This window comes from Gossypium arboreum, chromosome 12, assembly GCF_025698485.1.
Source record: "Gossypium arboreum isolate Shixiya-1 chromosome 12, ASM2569848v2, whole genome shotgun sequence".
In the NCBI taxonomy this organism is placed as follows: domain Eukaryota; kingdom Viridiplantae; phylum Streptophyta; class Magnoliopsida; order Malvales; family Malvaceae; genus Gossypium; species Gossypium arboreum.
In genome coordinates, this window is record NC_069081.1 from 113,238,361 (window position 1) to 113,262,910 (window position 24,550).

The following is a 24,550-nucleotide window of genomic DNA, read 5'->3' on the forward strand; positions in this document are numbered from 1 at the left end:
TAATGATGAAAATGTAATTAAAATCATATATAAGTGATTAAATTTATAATTTGCCCTAAATATATATATATAATACCATAATATTGTATTCATTAATGGTTTATTTTTTTATATTAAACAAATAGTTAGACATTTTTAATTTAGAGTGTATTTGATAAATCATTGAAAATTTTTATTTCACTGAAAATGAAAATTTTCAACATTTAATATTTTAATTAAATGTGTTTGATAATCATTTTAATATTTTATTTAATATAATTTTTTAAACAAAAAGTGTTGAATAAAATAAAAGGTAGGTTGACTTAATGTAAAAATATTAAGTTGATTTTTTATTAAAAATTGTAACAAAATTATTTTTAAAAAATGAGATATGTAAATTATCATATTTATCTTTCATCCCAAACTATCCAAATTAATATAAAATATAATTTTAAAATTGATATTTACTTTTATCAAATAAAATAATTATATTAAACACTTATATTTACTAATTTATGGTCCGAATAAACTTCCTTCTTTAATTTACCTCTAATTTTAACACCCAAATTAGTAAATAGAGACAATGATTATCCAAAACTTGTGCAAAATTCTTCTAATTTTAGACGATTTTAGTTAAATTTGGTGGTAAATAGAAAGTGATATTTTCATATTGTAAAATATCTGTTCAAGGTCCCTCTTATAGTTGCTATTAATTCCCACCTCTAACTGTCTCAATTCGTACCAACATCCGTTGGCTTCTCTTAATTTTATCTCAATAATCTAATCGACTATGAATTATTACCTTGGTTAATGCAGTGAAAATGACAGTTTCCGTTGAGAAACCCAATGGTATTTCATCTGATTTTGATTTTCATTCAATGATGATTAATTGCTCTAATGCTTTTATCTGGTTTTCAGTCACTCAAGCCAAGAGTGCCGAGCAGGCGCAGCCTGACGCAAATAAATTGGTATCGAATGACCAATTTACAGTGCCTCAAAACAATGCTTTTGGAAACACATTTAGGTAAATTATTTCTCAAAACACATTTTTGAATGTTGCCTTCATATGATACTGAAAGTTTGGTGAATTTTATGGCAGGGATTATGAAGTAGGTGCAAGGACTGACAAAGTAGAGCAACACTACAAAGCTAGCCATATCAACCAAACATATGATTTCGTAAGGAAATCATTGTGGTAGTTTATTACTTTTACGATTTGATTGATGTTTAATACATGGTCATGCGAATAATGTAGGTGAAGAAGATCAGGGAAGAATACAAGAAGCTTAATAAGGCAGAAATGGGAATTTGGGAATGCTGTGAGCTCCTCAATGAGGTTGTTGATGACAGTGATCCCGACTTAGATGAACCACAAATTCAGCATTTGTTGCAGAGTGCTGAAGCAATCAGAAAAGACTATCCTAATGAAGACTGGTTGCATTTGACAGCACTCATTCATGGTAAAAACCCAAAAAAAAAAAAAAAAAGAACAACCCTTAACAGTTTTCTTTTTTTGAGTAATTAGCTTATAATGTTCCAATGCATTTTAGATCTTGGAAAGATCCTTGTTCTTCCAAAATTTGGTGAGCTACCTCAATGGGCTGTTGTTGGTAAGTGTAGTATTTGTTCTGAGTTTACTTAAGTTCTTTTTATACTTTTAGTTGACAAATTTAATTTCAATATAACAGGTGACACTTTCCCTGTTGGATGTGCTTTTGATGAGTTCAATGTCCATTACAAGGTTTCTGAATCTTTGCTTTGATGTATCTTTTTATGGTGTTATTATGATGGAACCTAAGATTAATTTGTACTTCTTACAAACTCTGTGGTGCAGTATTTTAAGGAGAACCCTGATTTCAAAAACCCCAAATACAACACCAATAATGGGGTTTACTCTGAAGGATGTGGACTGGACAATCTGCTTATGTCATGGGGACATGATGATTACATGTACATGGTATACAATTTGACTCCTTCAGTGGATCCTTTGATGTAATTAGGCTAATACCATAATATTGTAATGTCTGTCATAACTTTGATTAGGTGGCTAAAGAAAACGGGACCACATTGCCACAGGCAGGATTGTTCATCATCAGATACCATTCCTTCTACCCATTGCACAAGCATGGAGCTTATGCCCAGTTCATCAATGAGGAGGATAAGAAGAACATGAAATGGCTTCATGTTTTCAACAAATATGACTTGTACAGCAAGAGCAAAGCTCACGTTGATGTTGAAAAGGTCAAGCCATATTATGAATCCCTCATTGCCAAGTATTTCCCAGCAAAGCTGAAATGGTGAAAGTTCCCAAATGCACGAACAATGGCGTGCTGCGGCTGCAATGCTAATAGAGTAATAGTCCTGATTCTTTGTAGATATAGAGAGAAGTCGACTATAATGTGTATATATATGAAGCAATTAATACAACAACACATTCTTTTGATTCAAACCCGAAATGCAATCCATTTGCCAGCACAAACCTCACCTCTCAGATAACCCAAAACTGTATATTTAACTGGATCTAACTCCAGCCCAATATAAGCTGAATCTTGGGAACCTTTTCTATTAAAGTCTTACATCATGTTTGGTTGGATGTAATGCTAAGCCATTACAGCTGAATTCAGTGGGCCCCCCATTAAAACTTTGTTTGGTTGGGTGTAATGGGTTATTACAGCCTCATTCAATACGGCCTTATTCAACGCAAAAGTGTCGTTTACAATTCGGCACCCTCCCCACGGAATAGGGATTCAACGAATGGCTGGGTAAAAAATTATGTTGAGACTTTCAACTTTACCCTTCTCTTTCTCACGTCTGAAGCAATCTCTGCTTTTTTCATTCTTCTTCCTATTTTATTCCAAACTTGTCTCCCTCTTTTTCATGCTTCTGTTATCACCAACTCTATCTCCCTTTGATAAACCCTAACAAGGCCTTCAATTAAGATTCATTTTTTTAACTCCAACCCTTAACAAGGCTTTCGATTGAGATGGAAACTTGAGAAGTGAAACAATCGGCAGTCCTCCCTCAGGTAACTCTTCTCCAATTTTGATTTCTTTTTTTTTTCTAGTTTTTTTGTTAAATTAGTAGAAATAATAGGCATTTTCAAGTTTTTTAATCTATTTGCTGATAATTTTTGTTAACTTTTTTGGTTTTTTTTTTAATCTTGGGGTGTGAAAACATGTTGATGTAATCTTCGTTTTACTATTGTATGTGAATTGGATTTTCCCATGATTGGAGAAATCAAGGCTGGAGTCTCGATTAGGGCTCTTTTTTTGCCAAAAATCTTAAGAAAAAGGGTTTTTTTTGGAAAGAAATACCGAAGGAACTCGAGAATTGGCGTACGTTAAGTTTACGCCATAGGCCTTTGGTCTTTGGGGGATCCATTTCCATTCAGTTCGCTAGATCTGTTGCTCTTCACATGTTTCAACATCAAGATTCAACTCTTTTTCTTTCATTTTACACTTATTTTGAATTATTTACGAAAATCATTTTAATCCTTTTATGATGCTTCAAAATGGATCTGTCATGTTTCAAAATTTCAATAACGATTTTGATTTAGCTTAATCAATACAATTTTAATCAACCCAATTTTCTACTTCTAGCAGATTCATCTATTTGTTTACCTATATTAGCTTGAATTTTGTTGTAATCTCCTATACATCTTTATAGATCTAATAGTTTGTCAGTTTGGGTTCATAGGAACAATGTAGATTGAATCAAATTAAGTTTTAAAATTTTCATTTATTTTAGATCTTGCCAATTTGGGTTTGATTTGTTATTATTTGGGTTTTGTTGTTTTATGACCACTAATTTGGATTTGAAGCTCATGTTTTGGTCATTTTGTATTTGGATCAATTTGGGTTTAGGTCAAATGGATTTAGGTTATCGACTTTATGGTTGGATTGTATAGTGTTGGTCTACATGTATGAATATGTTCGGGTTAATTCGGTTTTAGGTTAAATGGATTTCCATTTTCTAGTTTATATTTGGGTAATTGTTGAAATCTTCAAATACCCAATTTCGTATTTGGGTTTATCTTTTTACTTCTAATGTGATTAAATATTAATGTCCTAAGTGAAATTAGAAGATGTCATAGTTATAATTAAGATTTCCTACTACTTGATCTTGATTAAAATGTAAGTATTTATGTTGTCTTAAACCATTATCTAAAGTGGATTAATTGTCGTAATTTAAGCGGTCTTAATAATGAAATTGTGGTATCTTCAAATGACAAATTAGGAGGGTTATAGCTGTGATTTATAGTGCTTTGGTGCCGTGGTTAAAATGTATAACTCGGGATTGATTTTGATGATGTGTCGTTAATGAGTAAAGCTGCGTTTTATTTGCGAATGACTTGTCATTTTAGAAGTACAAATTGAGTGTTGCTAATGGTGAGTTTTCTTTAAACTCATTTTGTTATTTTCATGCTTAAAATATATATATTAAATTAGAATTGATGTTTGGCTTTGATTTAATGGTGAAAATGTTCTTTAAATTTTCAAGGCTACTTACTATCGGCATTAGCTAGATTCGTTTATTGTAAGTTTAAATCTTTGCTCGGAAATAGTGTAAAATTACGCTATCCAATTTTGTGCCCTTATTTTGCTGTCCAAAATTTGAACAAATTAATGGTTCTATTTTCATGTTGATTGAGGGTCGTAAAGACGGTCCCATTTGTTGCATTATGCTATTCAGTTTTGGGACCAAATAATTGAGTATTCTTGGATTAAAAATCATGGATTGTTCTTGTGATGAACTAATAAATTTTAATACTATTGAGTGTGTTGTTGCGGGATACAAATGCCCGCATGTTCTTTGTCTTGTCTGTCAAAATAGGACAAATTGAATGTGCTTGTGAGTGAGTTTTCAAAGGAAACTTTGCAAATTCTCATGTTTAAATTCTGAAGTTTGCATGCGGAGTAAGCTATGGTTGTAGGGGTTTATAAATCGAGTTTAGTAGCTAAAATATTATGTTATTCTTACTAAGTTCGGTTGTTAGTAGTGAAGTGAAAATTTGACAATTAAATGCTTAAATGATCTTTGAAAACTACGACTTGAAAGCTCATTATTCCAACATATAAATACTTATTTGAATGTGTTGTAATATGTAGAGCAATTGGTCTCACTGCATGTATGAAATAAAAGAAAAACAATAGTTGTTAAATATTAATTTTTGTTCTTGATCGAAAAGGTTAAATTCGTTGTTAAAGGGATGTAAATTGGTGTTAATTAAGGTCATCGGATAGGGCTAATAAAAGCAGTTTGAATGTGATGCTATTAAGCTGATTCAATGTAAAGTGAACTTTTTTTTTCAGAAACAAGCACATTATGATTGATCTTGGCATCGATAATAACAAGATTAACTGGGCTCTCAAGGACAAACAGGAGTTCGGAGACATCATTGGGATCAGATATCGTGAGGCATGGAAAAGCCGTGGTTTGAAAGATTACTCGAAAAAGTATCTTGCTATTGAGTATTCTTCCAACATGTAGTTGATCAGAACGTAAATTGTATGTAGATATGTGTGTCATTTGCAATGTTTGGTTGCATGAATGTGGAGGATAATCCAATTTGAGATGAAACTTTGAAATATATATTTTATGTGCTCTTTTGATGCTTGTTTACAGTATAGCACCTTAGCTTGGAGTGACTTTCCTTACAGTTGTTTGATAAGGAACAAGTGTTTTAATTTAACTATATAAAAATATAAATGATATGTTTATAAAGATGATAATATGTTGATTCAGCCATGGTTGTAGACGAATCTTCCAATTAACTCAATTGAAGATTATATAAACTTGATTTTATTATATAAAAGATAAAAGAAATTTAGTAAAGGAAGAAAAAGAGTGCAAGGAAAAAATAAATGGATAATGGAACATTTAGCACATTAAATATGTGTTTAAAAATAATAAAGTAGTTATATATTATTTTATAATATTATATATTATGATTTTTATTAATTCATAATTTAATAATAATATTAAGAATGTTATTAAATTATATATTATTTTATTAAATTGTATTTAATAATACTTATGTTAAAATATGATTAAATTATTTATTATTTATTATTATTATTAAATTATATTTAATAATAATTTTATTAAAATTTAAAATAATAATCATTTATCTAAAAAATTCTACTAAGGGTATTTTAGTCATTTAAGTCTTTTTCCTTATGCTATTACAACATCTATTCCATTCAACCAAACACAAGAATACTATTACAACTCTATTCTATTCCATTCAACCAAACAACTGAATTATTCATTACAGGTCTATTCTATTACAGCTCTATTCCATTACAACTCTATTACATTACAGCTCTATTCCATTCCTGCAACTAAACGTGCCCTTAATTGTACCAACTTGATGGAATTTAATGGACTTGACTCGGTTTGTACGGTTTTAGTCAGAGCGCACAACACATGCAAAAGGGAAATTCCCTCGCCACAACTTGCGCTTCACACCCTCAGTTTTTATTGGGGTTTTTAAGGGACTGGACTGTTTTAAACTGGTCAGTAAAATAGACTCGAAATTTTAAGGCTTTCTTTAAGTTAGAAAGTCAAAAACGATGGGTGAAGGAGAATCACGAGTTTCATCAATGAAATGAACAGGCTAGTTGACTTTTTTTTTTTTAAATTATTGCCCCACTTCGTTACGTACAAATTTTAGTTCCCTCTATAAATGTGGCTGTAAAAAGTTGAACACTAGTAAGAGGATACGAAGTTTCCATGCCTCAACCATAAAAAAAAAAAAAGGCATTGTCCACAACTTGTTATCTGGTGCTTCATAACACTATTTAAGAGGGAGTTTGTGGAACTTTCTTGAATACCAGCTTTTGACTTTAGATAAAAACTATAATTTTTTTTAAGTCAGAATTGAGATTAACTTCATTTGGGTTGCCCATGCAGAATGATGTCACAGTGAATTGATTTCAAATCATTCCTAGCCACACATGTCAACAATAGATTACGTTTAGAAAAGAATGTTAAGCATAAAATAATCCAGGCATAATCCTTGGGATTGAACCCACTTCATTTACTTCCAGTGGGACCCTGCTTTATGGCATGGGGATGGCTCTTGCGACGTCCTTTTGGTCAGATATTGGCAGTAACCTAAACCCTATCAAAAATAAAACCCCAACTGCCTGGAAGGCAAAAGCCATCCATATCCAAAGAATCAACCACAAATGACATTCCAAAGGAGTTTTGCATTTACAGGTGAGGTCCCTCCAAGTTGGGTTCCATTACTGATGATTGAATAAAAATGTGAGCCCAATGCCAGACACCGTTGGGTTGCATCACAAATTTCATTAACTTTGTTTGGCATTTCGTGAAGGGATCTAACACCAGGATTGTCTAGCTAGCAGCCGTTCTTATCCACTTTACTCCAAAACACTATATAAAAAGAAAAATAAAAACTATGCTTGGTCCATCTTTTACACTGATGGACACCCATAATCTCATTCACAAATATCTTCCATCAATCATTGTTTTCTAATGTGCATTCAACACTAACTTTGATCGAATTCGAGTAATATGAAATCTCTAAGTAAAATTAAATGAAACATTTTCACTTTTGCATCATATAAATTTCGTACGTAAATGGAAAGTTTTGAGTGACAAGCACCTAACCATTGAGGACAAGAGGAGAGCTAATAGTAACAGAAGCTTTCTGAAGTGCAATATTGCCCCGACTTGTGCTGGGGGTTGGATCCACCTTCTTGTCTCTGATTTTCTTTTTCCAATAAAAAAGTTTGGCAACTTATTAATTTATTATTTTTGAGGGATGGAGATGGGCATTTGATTTCATATCAAAAGCAGCAAATGAAACAACTCAAAAAAGAAGGTGAACTGACATCCCCGTTGCCCACTTTGTTATGATCTTTATTTCTCTTTTTCCTTAATGTGATATCCTACAAGTTCACCACACACATCCACTCAAATGCACACATAATATATAATTACTTTTTTACTAAAATACAGACATACCATATATAAATATTATTTACTATAATTTTAAAATTAAAATTTAAAGGTTGAAACCCTGACCTTAACCATCCTTAATTGCAATTTTCTTTAAAAAGTTTTAAAATTTTAAATTAATTCTTTTTTTTTTTTTGAAATTCTTCGTAAGTCTTTAAAATTTTTAAAAATTTCGATTCAGCCAAAAACTTAACAACAGATTCCTACTAGTTATTTGAACTGTTTAAAGAGGCAAGGGCAGAATTATTGAAGATCTGATTTGTTTCAAGGAATCACAGTGTTATTAAGACATGAATTATGAGGTTGGATTCTATGTAGAGAAGTCCCACTCCCACTGGAAACAGAACACATGTTTTGCAATGCATGTGATTTTAATCATGGGTTTATTATTTCACATGCTCTCAACCTACAGAATTCCTCATTGAAGTGGAGCAAACCGCAAATGAAGCAGCCATTCAACTGCTCACTATGCCCAATTGCCCCTCCAAATTGCACATTGCATCCTCTTTCCGTTATTATCTTGCCGGTGCTGCACCGTTGCAAAACTTTGGAAGCAGAGAGTTTACCAAATCAAATGCCTTTTTTTTTTTTAATTTACATTTCTTGAATATTCCACGTTATTCGCTTTGGAATGGATGATGTTTTATGTTTATAAAAGAATGGTGTTGCTAGGCTGGCAAGTAGTGAATTCACACGTGGAACATGATGTTTTGATACGTGGACAGTTCACCAACACTTGCTTAGCGCTTCTACCCCCAACGTGGCCACAAATATATTCTTTAATCATCCAACGTAAGCACGTTGAAAGAACAACTATTTTAACCTTATAAGACGACACATAAAAAACTCACGTGTTGCTTCAAATTAATTTGATTTTGTTGTATCCTATTTTAACCCAAATGCCAAATTTCTTTTATTTGACTCTTATCTTCAGTCTTGATTTTCCTTATTTATCCTTAACCCCATCTTACTTCTATTTGATAAAAACCAAGTAAAACAAAGGCCAATGCTAAGTAACATTTCTTTTTTTAATTTAACTTTGATTGTTAAATCTATAAAATTATCGTTTACTACACTTTTACCTTTTTTTTCTTTCAAAAAGATCCAAAACAAAGGCCGTTCTTTTTTTCTTTTTTTATATTTTACAATCATTTCTCTTATTTAATTACGATACTTTTGCGCCCCAAAAAAAAAAATGTAATTCAGAAACTTTTGGTTCCTTCGCAACAATTCCTAAAAAAGAAAAGAAAAAAGTATGTGAAAGGAAATGTTGTGAGAAACGTGGGTTAATTGATTTGGGGTTTTAGGTAACCAGTGGCATTATTTATTAAAAAGTGTTTTTAGATCAATTTTAATTTAAAATAAATAGTTTTCTCTAAAAAATAATTTATTATTTTATCTTAAAAATATTTTTATCAAAAAATATTTCTTAAAAATAACATCATGGAAAGTGAAAAATCAGTGAAGGGTGCATGTACCAAAGGCCAGGTGCATCGCATGCCAAAGTCACGTGTTAACGGGGTTTTAGTTTTATGTTTTAACCACGCAAATTTTATGACACATTTAAACCCTTTATTTAAAAATTAAATAAATTTGAATCAAATGAAAACGTAAAATTATATATGTGTTAATATAATAATGCGAGAAACAAAAGTTAATCGTATAAAACATTTCTAAACTCTATATCTCATTTTAAATTTAACTGTTTAAATATTTTATTTAAATAATTTAAAATAAAATTTTAAAAATAAATATTATAAAATGAATATTTTAAATCTCTTAGTTTGTACGAAAGTTTTATCTACCACTCTTTTGGTTTTAGTTTTATTTTATTTTATTTTTACTTTTAAAAGGTAGATAACAATATCTTATTTATTTTAAATTTTATTATGTGTTATTTAAGGATTAAATTAATAATTTAAATAAAATTAAAACACATTTAAAATAGACTAAAAAAACATATCTCACGTTTTATTACAATGATTTAATACCTCCAGAGGCCATTATGAAAACAAGTCGTACTTAAGCAATTGCAAGATCCAAGGGCCAAAATGTAATCACAGTTTTAAGGGTCCCATGAGTGAAAAAGCTGTATTGGGGCAAAAGGGGCGGCTGACCTAAACCGCTGAACATTTGACGCGTGCGAAACACAAAATTTCAATCATACCCCCAAAGACACACGCACACCATAGAATTGGAGGGCCCTTCAAGTTTGGAAGTTGATCAGCGCCGTTGATTACCCAACCAACCAAAATCGAACAACCTTCTAAAAACGGAAAGCAATCAATCAAATCATATACAACAAAGCAACTAAAACCTTACTATGATTTCAATTCCATAACACCACCCCGAATATTAATATATGTAACATAAACATACCTCAGCACCACAGTAAGTGCCTTTCTTTTTGCACTACCCTTTCCCCCTATTTACACATCTGATTTCCCCATCATTATTTGCTAAACCAACCAACCTATTGTATAAGATCCCAAAACTCTAAACATTAAAATTAACGCTCTCAACCTAATTTTCAACTTGTAAAACACTAAAAGCAAAGCTCATTTGGGGCCCTTATTTTTGCCATCCTTCTCTGCTGCTACTGCTGATGTTTATATACACGATACTAGAGAGAGGTGGCGGCTCTAAACATTAGGGGGCATTGTGGCACCACGATTGTGTGTATCTGTGGGGCAAATACTATTAGGATAAATATATTTCAACTCCAGGACAAAAAGGATGAGCTCTATGGGTATGGTTATGTCTTAATATTGTATGATTAGTCCTCCCATTGGGGCTCTATGGGGAATCCCCTTTCTTCGTTTTGCAGTTCGATAATTAACCGAAGTTGGAGGGGGCGTTGAAGGACGAAAGCTCTGCAATTTGTTACTGAGCTTTCCATGGCCACTGCTGCTGTATGAATCTTCAGAGTCTGATGCCATGGCGGCCACATGTCTCTTCTTCTTCTGGAAATCCTTTGATGTACCCACAATCTGAATGTTAAAAAAGTAGAACAAATTAGAATTAACATTTCATATAGCTCAAGGGGAATGGAGTTCGAGATTATAATGTATTTTAGAAAAGTCAACATGGTTTCACCAAACTAAATTAAAACAGATTTTGACCATTATGGTTTTGCTTGGAAAACTACAACCCTTACTTTATCATACAGTTTCTCAGCAACCAAACAATACCGTTGACCAAAAGAGGAAAACTTAATTAAAAAGGAAACAGCGGATTTACCTTGCAACCAAGAGAGCAGAAGCGGAAGGAGTCGACCAGGCTACGGTCACAGACCTCACAGGTGTTGGTGACACCTTTTCCAGGCCTTGGCTGAGGCCTCTCATTGATGAACACAACCTTAGCGCTGTTAATAACATAGGTTTGAACACCAGATATATCCAGGTATTTCTGTATCTCAGATACCCTTATCACATCATGGTATGAGGACCTCCTAATCTGTCATACAACCAAAAACAGAAAGCAGAGCAAATTAGATTAGCAAATCGAAATAACTGTACAACTTTTGTGGCGAATTACAAATAACAGTCAAATCCAATGAGAATTTTGTGAGTTTAAGACTTTAAGTCCCATCAGCCAGATACTGCAAAATATGATCAGATTACACCCATTTTCACGAGAAAAGCATTTGGCTTTCTTGTTAGAAACTGAGGATCGGAAAACCACCATTGTTTTGAAGGACAAGTAGTGGTTTTTTTATTATGCAGAAAAAGGGCTTTTAAAAAACAGATAAGAGACCTTGAAAATTGAGTCATTGCCTGCTTGGATGGTGGGAAAATGTGAGGTGGCTAACTAGAGAAAGAAAAGTACGAACATCTGGACTAGACTGGGATGAAAGTTCAAATCTTTTTTAGTACATCACGAAAAACAGAGCAAGAACAAGTGAAACCTGGAGTAGAAATTCAAAGAAATGTGCTTAAGTCAAAATCGGAAACAAACTCGATTAAGAAAGGACAGAGAACAGAATCCCAGAATTGGAAACATGAATGCCGAAAAGGGGATTGAATAACGGGATTCCTCATATCCCCATAAGAGGAAATGAGACAAATTTCAAAAGAAAAAACCGATAAAAATAGAATTTTTTTTTTAAAGAAGAAGAGAAGGAAATGCGATTTTAAAGGGAAATAATATTGAACCTGAATATAACGATGATCCTTGTGATGAGCAAGGCAGAGAGAGCAGAGAGCGCCATTCATACAATCTAAGCAGTACATATTGCATTCACTCTTGTGAGAATCAGCATGAAGCTTGCATTGAACGAAGAAATGTTCTCCTAATAAAGGTTTCAACCATGGCGGCCACCTATTGTCTTCTTCATCAGGTCCACCAGCACCCTATCAAAACACCAAAAATAACATTAGAACCCATTTCATTAAAACACATTTCTAATCAATACCCAAAGTAAAGAAACCAAGAAAAAAAAAAGCTGAATTAAAAAAGTCCAAAAGTGAAAGAAACAGAAGAATGAGGAGCAAAAAAAAAAGTAGTTTTTTTAGAGGACAGAAGATACCATGATTCTTCTGTTCTTAGGCTTAATTTCACGGACAGTGGATTCTTGATTTTCTATCGCCAGCTTGAAGTCTTGAACTCGAAAGGGTAATGCTCTGTTTTATGAGGCTGAGTGAGATTAGAGAGAGAGGGAGAGAGAGAAAGAAGTGAAGGCGGCGAGCAGAGACAGAAGAGGGAGAGAGAGAGATGAAAATAAAAATGAGAAATAAAGAAAAGAAGGGATAGTTCTTATTATGAATTATAGACAGAGCCGAAGCTAAACTCTCGAAGGTCGATGGGAGATGCGTTGGGTGCAAGGAACCCTTCTTTCCTTTTTATTTCCCTTTCATTTTCACATTCACATTTCTCTCTTTCTCTCTCTTTGGTCTTATCGTTATTTATTTTTCATAAATTTATTCTTTCTTTTTATTTCTTTAAAGTTTGTGATTATTTTAATGTGTCATTTTTATTGTGAGGTAATTAATTTGAATAATGCTGTGATGAACAAATTTGGTATAATTTTTTATAGTAATTTAATATGTAAGAGGTTGAATTTTGCTTATTTTTATTTTCGGTGTTAGAAAGTTGCATAGGATTTTCAAACATGGATTTCGGGTCTTTACTACATTTCAAAAATATTATATAAATTAATAGAATTAAACTCTTAATTCCAACTTTTTGCTTATGTACAAAATGATTATTTAAGTTGCTTTGTTTATATACTTTTTATTTTAAATTAATTATTTGTGACGTTGGGTTTGTCTAATTTTCTTTTATTGATTATGTTAAGGCCATTTTTAAAAACAAAATTAAAGGGAAGAGTTACATAAAATAAATAGCAAAATGAAGACAAATTAATTTGGGGAAAAGCCTCAATGCATGAAGTTTAGGTAATATAGAATAGGGCCCTAATAATATGATGGAGTTTGGTTTTGGTCCGCCAAACCCTTGGTTACAAAACGTATATACATTTTCTAGAACTTGAGAATTATTATTGCATAATATTATCACCAAAAAGTTACACTTCACTCATGTTGTGCTGGGGAACAAAACCTAATTTCATTTTATAAATGAAATGATGCTTCAACTCATGCAAATAATGGGTTTTGGTGCATTATATTAGACATATTTATGAGTCGGGTTACATGTTTAAGACTAAAAGTCTAAAGATTTGTTCGAAATTTGAAAAAATTTGGACAAAAATATTAAACTCAAAAAATAAGTCAACTCTCTCGCTCGGCATCACACAAGGAATGACTTTTGTTAGTACCGATTATATTATCCAAATACAATTCCAATTGCAACTTAACTGCATCTCGAAGGGAACGTAACTTCCCATATTTGATCAACATTTTTTAACTAAGATAACTTGGACTACCAAAGCACATCTTTGAAGATTTTTAGCAATACTTTATTAAAGTTAAAATATGGTGAAAACCGAAGGATAGAAAGAAGGTTGAGGAGGCAAGGTAACAAGGAGTAAGTGCTTAAAGGTTGCTTAAAGACTCCAAAAGATCCTCTTCGATATTTACAAGAGAGGTTCTCTTGCCTGCTAGTCTAACGTGGCAGGTCATTATATAGGAAGTTACCATCACAACATACTAGAGGGTGCGCATAGTGAGGCCCATGGCAATATGAGATTGTGATGCTTAGGTGGGGCCCAATGACCTATAAGGACATGTTCACACCTAAAAAGCGAGTGCCTGTTAAGGATGCTTATCAAGCAGGTGGCTATCCACAAAAGCAAGAAGTCCATGTTTTTTAGAAGGAAGCAGGTGGCATAGGTCTCTTGTCGAGAAATGGGTCGAATGGAGACAAAAGAATCGAGAGGATTAATTATCAAGACTTCATGGTGGAAGAGAATGGATAATTGGAATGTGATCGAGAGTGCTGATTGTGGACATTTCTTATATAGCTTATTATGTTGACACGTGTCTAAATTCAAAAGAGGTATAATAAAAACTTTATCTAGTTAAATTTAAAGAGACTATCCATGTGAAGAACTTATTCTATCAACACAAGAACAAAACCTTTAATTATTAGGGTTCAAATCGACTACTCAAAAAAATAACACTTGGAATATTTTCTCGTAGAGAACCAATTCCACCTCATAATAAAATATATAAAAAAAAATTCAACATGTTTGAGTTGAACCAACTTTTTATTGTGTTTTATGATTTTCAAAACCTACGTATGCAAGAAGAAGGTGTTCAATGTGATATATATAAATACTTTAAAATAATTGTTAATCATGTAAGGTTATATAGTACTTGGATAAATACCTAATTTTTTTTTTAAAGAAAATGGTTGCGGGGGTCCACAACAGAACACCCATGCTTATAGATAATCGAAAAGAGACAATGACCAGACAATTTCAACTTTGGTCTTAAATGCTACAAAGAAATTCATATATAAAATGTAAAATGGGGAAATTTGATTTGAAAAGATGATGCCACAAGTGAAAGATCAAGCAATTATTTCATATAGTAAAATAACACAAACGAGATTAAGATGGCACATATGCTTTAATTTATCCAACAACAAATATTCTTAAAAAAAATTTACCCCACAAATCTATTTAATACACGAGTAAAACGATAAAAGATTATATTAATTTTTTTGTTAACATTAATTTCAAATTTGATATCGAAATATTCCTTATCCATTCCCTTATTAAAGAAAATATGACTACAGTATAGTTATAAAAAAAAAAAAGATTTTAGGCTTGAAAAGGTGGTGGTGCTATAAAGATGAAGTCACTAAGTAATAGCATGCAATAAGGAGACAGTAAAAGATGATTATTCAGAATCACCTAACTAAGCCTAGAAGAAGAAGATATTTGAGAATCAATGAGGATGATTATTACATATCCCTAATTCATATTCTGGTATACACACAAATCTTGTATGGGATTTTTCTGGGGAAAAGAGATTATTCTTTTTTTTCTAAAGTCCCCCATATTTTTCTTTTATAAAATATTTTTTTACTTTGTTTTGTTTGCATTGCAGACTGTTGCAGTGAAATTTCTTTGAACACACCCATCTATATACTATGATGCTTTTATTGTGAACCTGATGTGTCCATATCATGACATGAAATATAATTGAAGTAATTAAGTTTCTTTGCATTTCTTTAGGTTCAAGCTAGAAAGAAGCTTCTTTTTTCTTACTGGTGAAAAACTAGAGAAGAAAATTGTTTTTGTTTGTGTAGATAAGAAGTTTAACTCCTAAGCAAGTTCCTGTTTGAATTACATGGCAGAAACAAAAATCAACCTTTCTTTCCATATTAAACATATATATATATATATATATATATATATATGTCATTATTTCAGACATCACATAATTATACAAAAAAATATATATTCTATGAAAGAAAAATAAATATTTTTGTCGTACATCCTCCACCTTACTTTTACTAAGAGACATCTCCGTTAGACCTCGTTAAGAGGCTATTTTGTTTAAACACAAAAGGTATATCCTTCAATCATTTTAACAACATAATTATTATTTATCGTTAACATATTTTATATATCTTACAACGCAAGTAAATCACACAACCAACTTAACAAAGAACGGTTGAATGATAAGCTCACCAATCAAAAGAGGACAAGTGGCATGAAAAAGTCAACCTCATATACATCTCGTATCTCTTATCTAGGTTGCACTTCTAATTCCTCTCTAACTCGCTACAATTATTCTACTAATTCCTCTTCCCTTCATGACCCTTTACTCTTCGAGTGAATCATTGTTTTCACATTCGTATAGATTTACTACTTAACTATATTTCTTTTTCGATAAATAAATTTTTTAGACAAAATTTAATTGTACATAATTTATTTTATTTTTGAGCAGTATTAATATCATGAAATTAAGTTTATAAAAATGGAAAGGAGTATAATCCCTATACGAATTAGAATAATTGGGGATTGAACCTTCTTGCTAGCTTCATCTTGGCTCCAAAATCCCTGGACAAGTAATTGCATCTCCTAAGGAAACAACAAACTTAACACCATAAGAAAAAAAATGCTTAATAATTAATTAAGAGGCTGATCTACTCTTGATTGTTGAATCTTGAATTGCAACTTGTACATACCAAACTCAATTCTTTAGCATTCGCAACCACACAATAAAATGCCATAAATATTTTAAGTTTTTCTTTTAATAAATTTGTAACAGTTATACATCTTCTAGTTTCCAATTTTACCCAAAAATGATGACAAAGTAAACATCAATTATTGCTATATTATCTAAACAAAACAACTAGCTCTAAACACTTATCCTCTTTTTAAGTAGTACATCTTTGTGTTCAATGAAATAAGAAGGCAATAGGTGAATCAAACAAAATTAAGTAGCTTCTTCTCTTTTATCCATCAAACTTAAACATTTAAATTGTACTAAAATTTTAGCTTAAGTAGATATTTGGATGAGCAGTACGATGTAGTGCGTTTAGATTAATTTTTATCTCAAATTATTATATCACTACAGTATTTAATTTCACCATCATTATTAATTTTACATTAACTACAAATAAATACTCTCTCTATATATATATATGAAAAATAAAACGAATAGAAGATGTTTTATGGTAGAATTAATTGGGTTGGTTTGAACCCACCAAAAGATTGGTGCTGTTTGATGCTACGTCGTTTTTCACACCGTGTGGTTTGGGTGTGGGACGGCTTTCTATTATTGCAACTGCGACTGCCCCCTTTCCGTCTCATTTCTCAAGTCTTCGTAGGTTTAGCGTTCTGGCCAATGACTTCGTGCCATGTCATCAAGTCAAGATTTTGACTTTGACTATTCTTCCTCCTTTCCTTTTTTGCTGCGTACCTTTGCCGTCGTTTTATTTTGTTTGAGTTTTCTCAAATTTAAGGGCATTAATATCTTTTATTTTATTTTATTTTTCTTTTGGCTCTATTTGTTTGGATATCTGATTTGCAATTTGTTGTTCTCTCCTAAGACATTCAATGTATATTATTCTTACAATATAATATTTCATAAATTTTAAATTTTAATTTTGTTTTATTATAAATTACAACTTATTTTATCGTTAAATAAAAATTTTAAAAAAATACATAGCATCATTTATATAAATGACTATACTTATTTAAGAGTTGAACTAGTCGTTCAAGTTTAAAGTCTCTTTCAATATTTGAAAGGATTTAAAAAATAAACTTGAGCAAGGCTCATTTAAAATATGAGTCAAGTTTGTACTTCAACGTTCAAGGTCTTAACCTAACCCGGTTTAATCCGTTTTTAATGTTATAATATTGTATTTTATTTTTATATATATTATGTAATTTATAGGACATAAATGTCAAATATATAATATTATAATATAAAATTAATATTAGTGGATTAAATAAGGAGATTTCTTAATTGAAATTATTGTTGAATTTCTAGAATGTTGACTTGGTAAATGATAAGAATTTTATAATAAAATTTGGTCAGTGAACAAAAATTCTAAAATTAATATGAAGGTAATTTTGTACGAACCATAAGTCTTAATAAAAACAAAGCTCCTTTATATAAATTTTATAATGTAAAGAAAAAAAATAAAGGATCTTTTAGGGTTGGAGGGGTGGGGCAAGTTGCAAAGAAGGTGGCATGATTTTCATTGCCACGAGGCAGCCCAACCAAGTTGTTTCCTTCTCTTTGTCATTTGCCATCTTTCATTATCACAACTACGTCAACTTCACTGTGTTTATACCAAAATTACATTAAATTCCATGCCCTTTGATAGCCCAAGCTTGGAAGTTTCTTAGCGGTTTCCCACTATATACATACACACCCACATATATATGTATATGTGAACTGAATATATGTGAAAGAGAGTGGAGCTTACTTGTGATGATCCAAGAAAATACTGAAAGCCTGAAAAAAAGTGATTGCTTTGCCTTTTACTTAATTATTGTACACTAAAGTTGATTCACTTTGAATTTTGATTAATATGAAATTCATCCACTCATTCACCCACCCACTCAACATTTATATATGATCCCTGAGACTAAATAATAATGTAGGGTAATGCATGCTTCTCCAATTTCTCTCCCTTTTGGGTTGTCTTTATTCTTGATCCAGTCTCTTTACAAGTAATTTTAGAGATGTGTTTTTTTTTTTTTTATACTGATATCATACATTTATGATCTTACTTCCGAAATACAGCTATATAATTGGACTGTGTCTATTAATGCAGGCAATTTCAGTTTCTTTTCGTAAAAGTTGCACTTAGCTTAGCTGATAAAGAATCCAAATGCTATTTCTCTTGCAAGTATTTGGATCTTGTCCTCAACAAGGAGTGGGAGAGTCAACAATTATGGAAATGGATAGATCATGATAAGAGAAAGAAAAAGACAAAAAAAAAAAAAAAGAGTAAGAGTTGTTTATTTATATAATCACTAGTATAAAGAAATGAAGCTATTGGAAAGAATATGTGCCTAAAAGCAAACCTCATGGGGTTTTTTTTTTTTCTTTTCAGAAAAAGGAGAAATAAACAACAAAAGAAATTGAAATTGAAATTAGAGGTGAAAGCTCATTGGACGGGAAGGAGAGGTAGAAGAACCTTACCAAACCCATTAAAAAGAGGATTATGGGAAAAAAAGTATTGGTCTGGTCTTCCAAGTTCCAACGAGTACGAAGGAAACTATTACTTTAAAAAAAAAAATTAGAGCTTTTTGGTGTACTTTTTAACTAGTATGTTGTTTTATTTATTTAATAATGAAAAAGCATAAGCATTATGTACAGCCAATGGAATGATGGTCGATCAATTGCTATGGCCTATATCCTTTGTTCCCATATCTTTTTTGGTGACTAGGGTTACCCTTACCCATCCTTTTTTGTTTACTTTAGATGGGTTTGCCGATATATATTCTCATAGGAATCTGATAATGACAGCCAAAACCATATAGGAAAACCATCCATTTGATGTAGCTTTATATGCATTACTGAACTTTTAAAAGGTTTGATAGCTTTAGATCATTACTTTGAAAAAGAAGCTAGTACTTGGGGAGGGGCAGTGCAGTATCTGAAGAAACACGGTGAGATAATCAAGAGATTTGTTTTGGAAACGTATGAAGTGTGGGTAGTGACTTGGTCATTAAGCAATTATTTGAATGAGAAAAGGAAAGAAAACTGCAAAATTTATTGACGTAAGGAATCTCAAGCTGTTAACATAAAGAAAAGAACATGAATACACAGGTAATGAAATGCCATTTTGGCAAGCTTTGATTTTTGATTTTCATTGTTTCAGGTCCCCAGTACACACACACTATCCGCTCTGTGCTGTGGAGGTTTTTAACCATCTTATTTCTCACTGTCAACCAATTGTATGATAAACCCACTTTTGCTCTTCATTCACTACAAAAACTCGTATATATTCAGACCCAAAACACTACATTACAGCATTCTATCCTGCAGGTCCGACATAAAAGTGGATGCAAATGAGCTAAGTTTCTTTCCAGTCTCCCCTGCAATGTTCTTAAGGTTCGACATATCGTGTTGTGCCTGCAAGTAAAATTTTATAAATTATAAATGAATAAATAATTCGACTTCATAAAATAAAGCAAAACAAAGGGAAAAGAACATTAGTAAGCAGACCTGGAAAGAGAATCGGTTGATGAGGTCACTAGCGGTGAGGTCATGATCTGCGTCTTTACCAAATAGATCAGCACTGGAGATGGCTGTTGATCCCTGCAAAAAAGAACAAGATGGCTGGTCATAATACAAACCACATTTCAAAGTAAATTTGTACTTGTTACAGCTCTCACAGCCACTGAACTGATAATTGGATTACCAACTACTTCCAGTCATGCCTATATATTTTAGTTGAAGATGATTAAACAAAGCATATTACAAGAATTAGTGTTTTCTTTTGCTTCCTTACCATAAATAAGTGATGCTACTACGGTTATATACTAAAATCGAAAACAAAAAATTATGATCACGGTTCTTCTAAGAATCTACTTTGTTTACAGCCGACTGTCAAACCATAAAACTAAGGGAAAGGATAAAATGCAATGGTACTAAATTTTGTGATAGAGTAATAGTGCCTTTTGAGCACTTAAAAAAGATATCTTTCGAGAAAGGAATAGCCGCTGCACATACTGAGAATTTCTGCAAAGTGACTTGAGCGTCATTGTCTGCTGCTCTTGTCTGATCACCAAAAAATTGGGCTGATGAAATAGATTTCGCATTCAAGAACTTTCTTCTAGCTTCATCTGTTTCCTGAACCTGGGATTAAAAAGAAGCAATAAGAAAAACAGCAAAAAAGCAGAAACAGTTTAGAAAAGAAAAAATAACTAAGATTGACCACTTCCAGGGGCAATTATAAAAGTAAAACATAATCACACAAAACTTCCTGCCCATCAAATTCTCCAACCTTGTATTTCATGGACATGTGCAATATAGGAGCATTTTCCTTTCAAATTCATGTTTTTTAATTTGATTTTCAAAGAAAATTTTAACTTCACTTTAGCTAAAACCATAACCAGAATAATATACTGAGTTCAATCCCTTGATGTCAAACATCCTCATTATGAAAGTGGCAAACGTCTCTAGCAGTACAAGTTTGTGATATGAAGAATCAAACAGAAGAGCCATATGTTCTAAAACCAAAAGGAGGCCTTCCATTAAACCATCAGCCACTTGTACAAAATATTAAGCTTTTGGTCATCCAGGAGATATATTACTTACTTGCACTTTTGGGGAATTTGAGATTGAATTCTTCTGAAACCCCCTGTCCATTCCAAAATCAGCAAAGAAGCTTGATGATTTTGGAGGAGCAATGTGGCTAACTACTTGTGGGCCACCAGAATTAAATTCAGAAGATTGACCATTTTCTACATACTCAAAACGCGATGGAAAAGATGAGGCAACGGGCACAGTGTTTTTAGTTGAGGAAGTAACAGGAGCAACTGGTTCTTCGGGCTTCTGGTCATAGAGGTTTTCACTTGGCTGAAATTAAAATGGACTAGGTTATAAAGAGAAAAGGACCTTAAAGTAACTCCAAAATAAGTAACTGTTCTAATCAAGATATCCCTATGATCATTCTGCTCTAACTGAAATACTGAATAGCTCACAATAGTCTATGCGAATACCTTTGAAGTAAGCTTCCGGGCACCAAGCCCCCCAGTTTTCCCAGTCTTCTTTGCACCAAAAGGCTTCTTGACAGTGCTTGTAGCAACCGTATGAGAAGCCTTTTGTGTAGCAGAAACTTCCGGTTTTCCTAACCCTCTTAAAGAACTTTCTTTAGGAGCTTCATCAATCTTGCTATCAGAAAACCCATTGGATGCTTTCAATGACTGAGAAGCAACAGGGGACAATGGCATACCCACCTCTTCTTCCATGCTTTTAGTGACTTCTTTTGCCAGTAGTTGCCTGTATAATTCGGCAGCTCTTGAAGTATATTTGGCCTCAATTTTGCCACCATCAGTCCATCCATGCTGCTTAAAGAAAACTTGTGCACGGTTGTTTCCTCCATAGATCATCATTTTCAACTGTTCAGGAGACCATGAATCTAAATTTGTAGACCTGCAAAAATATAAGTACTTCTAAGAACACAGAGGCTCATATATATACCCAATAGCTGGGACATTGAATGATGGTATTAACACCATAAGATTCTCAAAGTCACAAGTCTTCGCTAATGAACATGTTTCATAGTAGACAAAATATCTGAAAGCTCTTGCTGTTTTGGCTAGTAAGTAGGACACTCTAGGAAAGGTGCTTTTTCAGCCAGTAAGGAGGAAATTATTGAGAAGGTTAAGTGATTATGTACCTCCAATTTTGGCTAAACATGAGCATCAACAACCTTAATACCCAGAAAATAGCTCAATAGGAAGTAATTTTCATGCTACATTGTTTACCCACAAAAACTTGCAGAGATGTTAAGTATGATAGCATATTAATCTCTACAAAAAGGTTTCAACTATCAAACCATTAAAAGAAATTCAATCCTCTCTGAGTAGTTTCTGGAAATATATCAAAGAACAAATACTAACATAGTAGCAGCTTATCTCATATGCATGATAAATCAGACAATGAATTTATCAAATTCATTACAATAACACAAAAGATATTTCATATTACGATTCAGGTCCAATGCAAGCCACCTATAGAAATATGAACGGAAATTTCACAGAGACAAAAAATACAAAAAGGAACCAAATTTTCTCACAAGCATTCATTTCGAAATTCAATTTCCTGGAGAACCCCGCCAGGCACCAATAGAACATAATCTGCTTAATCAAACCTTCCCCTATATTGAATTTATAAATGTCAACACCAGATAGTTCAGTTTCCTTACGAAAAGATTAATCAGAAGGGAAAATAAAGCCTTTTTCTACCCTCGTATAATTTAAGAAAATATATACAACTTCTTCACGCATGATTGGAATTTTGGATCACAAAATTAAAACACATCAATTAATTCAAAAAATATATATAAAAAAACAGAAATCGTATTTATATATTCATATATATGCTAGTACCTGACAAAGCTGACATGGACACCGAGACTACGATGAACGGCAGAACAATCGATGCAAAGAAAGATCCCATACGTCACCGACGCCCACGTCGGGTTCTTTGCATTACAATCGAAACACATCTACAAAATTTAAAAAACAAAAAGAAAAACCAGAGATCGAGTAACGGAATTTTCTAGAGCGGAATCAGATCTTTAAAAAAAAAAAGAGAGAAAGAAAGAAAGAAAAACAAAAACAAACCTTGTTATCGGATTTTGTTTTCAGCTTTCTGAAAACAGCGTTCTTGTCACTCAAGTTATCAGAGGACGCCATTGGTGTGTTTATTTTCAATTATTATTTAGAATTTCAGAAAGAAATATTGGGGAGTTTTGGCTTGAAGAAGAGAAGATTTGTAGGGAAGAGGAGGATATGTAACACCTCTCCTCGCCTCTCTTCTCTTCTGCACAGGCAGGCTTACGAATTTGGCGACAAAAATGTATTAGCAAACAATATTTATTTATTTACAGAATGACGAATGTATCCCTTTTGGTACTTACAGAATGAAGAGATGGTGGCGGAAAAAGAGGTGGAGGAGCTTCCTCTTATTTCCTGCGTGGAGGTGGCCAAGTGGCGGTTTTATTACCAACCCCCCTAATTCGATGTTTATACCTCAACTAACTAACTACATATTTCGTCCACCTCATCTTTTTTTTTGTTATTCTTAGGACTTTCCTGAACCGTTTCATTTTTTAAGCTATTACTCAACCACCTTTTTTTTTTTTTTTTCTTATTAAGATTTTTAAGCATATTTATGTAAAATATTTATATAAAATAATGGATATATGGCTTATGAGAATCATGTATATGTATCTATATATTTTTCTAATTTTAAAAAATACATATATATAATTTGTTAAAATAATATTTGTTATCTTTAAAATAATCAAGGCTTACTCATTAGCCCATATTTAAAACCTAGTTGTAACCCCATATTTTGGATTGGGGTTCATTCAAACATTAAAGCTCGTATTCGTTAAATTCTTTTCCCGAATGGTAAAATATACTACTAGTCAATCACTTATTAGAAAGTTTTTTTTACTCACTCATTTAGAATCTGATTATTCAATTTTTTTTAGTTATTCATTGTTAAATAGCTAATAGAAAGATGATGTGGTAACTTTTAAAATTAGCATGACAATAAGTTTAGCCCTCAACATTTATACAATATATCTTTAATTTTAATTTTTAAAATTTTAGCACTCAATGTTTACATATTACTTAATTTTATCTTTTTTACATGAAAATATATTTCAGAAGCTATGTGTAATTTAGAAATAAAAATGAAAATATTTTTTAAAAATTTGTTTATTATTAAACTAGACAATCCTCAATGATAATTAATTCCTTTTTGACAAATAAGTTAGTCTTTCTCAATGATTATTAATTCCTTTTTTTATTATCTTGAGCTAACCACCATTGATGAAGCAAATCAAAGTTTAAACCTTTTTAAGATATTAAACTTACATTTAGGTTAAATTAGTGAAGCAAGTTTTATTTTATTTTATTTTCAAGCAATTGAATTGGCTATTGTTGAGGGAGATTGACCTCTTC

The 24,550-nt window shown here is 32.1% G+C and overlaps 3 protein-coding genes and 1 long non-coding RNA gene across 4 annotated transcripts; 2 read left to right on the forward strand and 2 right to left on the reverse strand.

Annotated features, from left to right (window-relative positions):
* Positions 1-658: 658 nt before the first annotated feature.
* Positions 659-2,428, forward strand: LOC108477720 (inositol oxygenase 4-like). Its single transcript, XM_053023647.1, has 8 exons — positions 659-828; positions 898-1,003; positions 1,079-1,157; positions 1,235-1,439; positions 1,530-1,589; positions 1,668-1,720; positions 1,814-1,936; positions 2,023-2,428. The coding sequence occupies exons 1-8, from the start codon at positions 801-803 to the stop codon at positions 2,278-2,280; spliced, it is 912 nt and encodes a 303-aa protein (XP_052879607.1). The 5' UTR covers positions 659-800; the 3' UTR covers positions 2,281-2,428.
* A 7,804-nt stretch (positions 2,429-10,232) lies between these two features.
* Positions 10,233-12,880, reverse strand: LOC108476836 (protein RGF1 INDUCIBLE TRANSCRIPTION FACTOR 1). Its single transcript, XM_017779192.2, has 4 exons — positions 12,497-12,880; positions 12,123-12,320; positions 11,209-11,424; positions 10,233-10,958 (listed from the first exon to the last, which is right to left on the reverse strand). Exons 1-4 carry the CDS (start codon positions 12,497-12,499, stop codon positions 10,731-10,733), a joined length of 645 nt encoding a protein of 214 aa, XP_017634681.1. The 5' UTR covers positions 12,500-12,880; the 3' UTR covers positions 10,233-10,730.
* Positions 12,881-18,432: 5,552 nt separating this feature from the next.
* On the forward strand, positions 18,433-19,939 carry LOC128285626 (uncharacterized). Its single transcript, XR_008276137.1, has 3 exons — positions 18,433-18,568; positions 18,673-18,848; positions 18,955-19,939. It is a non-coding gene; the product is annotated as an uncharacterized LOC128285626 (long non-coding RNA).
* On the reverse strand, positions 19,616-23,656 carry LOC108477177 (probable ADP-ribosylation factor GTPase-activating protein AGD8). The gene is made up of 7 exons (XM_017779646.2): positions 23,201-23,656; positions 22,964-23,082; positions 21,572-22,004; positions 21,168-21,428; positions 20,580-20,705; positions 20,073-20,165; positions 19,616-19,979 (listed from the first exon to the last, which is right to left on the reverse strand). The coding sequence occupies exons 1-7, from the start codon at positions 23,270-23,272 to the stop codon at positions 19,872-19,874; spliced, it is 1,212 nt and encodes a 403-aa protein (XP_017635135.1). The 5' UTR covers positions 23,273-23,656; the 3' UTR covers positions 19,616-19,871.
* Positions 23,657-24,550: the final 894 nt, after the last annotated feature.

Excerpts from the sequence above, each read along its gene's own strand:
- LOC108477720 (XM_053023647.1), top strand. The coding sequence starts at position 801 with ATGACAGTTTCCGTTGAGAAACCCAATG. Across the intron at positions 1,004-1,078 it reads GCTTTTGGAAACACATTTAG|GGATTATGAAGTAGGTGCAA; the intron begins GTAAATTATTTC and ends ATTTTATGGCAG. Across the intron at positions 1,590-1,667 it reads ACCTCAATGGGCTGTTGTTG|GTGACACTTTCCCTGTTGGA; the intron begins GTAAGTGTAGTA and ends TCAATATAACAG.
- LOC108476836 (XM_017779192.2), bottom strand. Across the intron at positions 11,425-12,122 it reads AGGATCATCGTTATATTCAG|ATTAGGAGGTCCTCATACCA; the intron begins GTTCAATATTAT and ends GTTGTATGACAG. Across the intron at positions 10,959-11,208 it reads TCTGCTCTCTTGGTTGCAAG|ATTGTGGGTACATCAAAGGA; the intron begins GTAAATCCGCTG and ends TTTAACATTCAG.
- LOC108477177 (XM_017779646.2), bottom strand. The coding sequence starts at position 23,272 with ATGGCGTCCTCTGATAACTTGAGTGACAAGAACGCTGTTTTCAGAAAG. Across the intron at positions 22,005-22,963 it reads GTCCATGTCAGCTTTGTCAG|GTCTACAAATTTAGATTCAT; the intron begins GTACTAGCATAT and ends ATATTTTTGCAG. Across the intron at positions 20,706-21,167 it reads CAAATTCCCCAAAAGTGCAA|GTTCAGGAAACAGATGAAGC; the intron begins GTAAGTAATATA and ends TTTTAATCCCAG.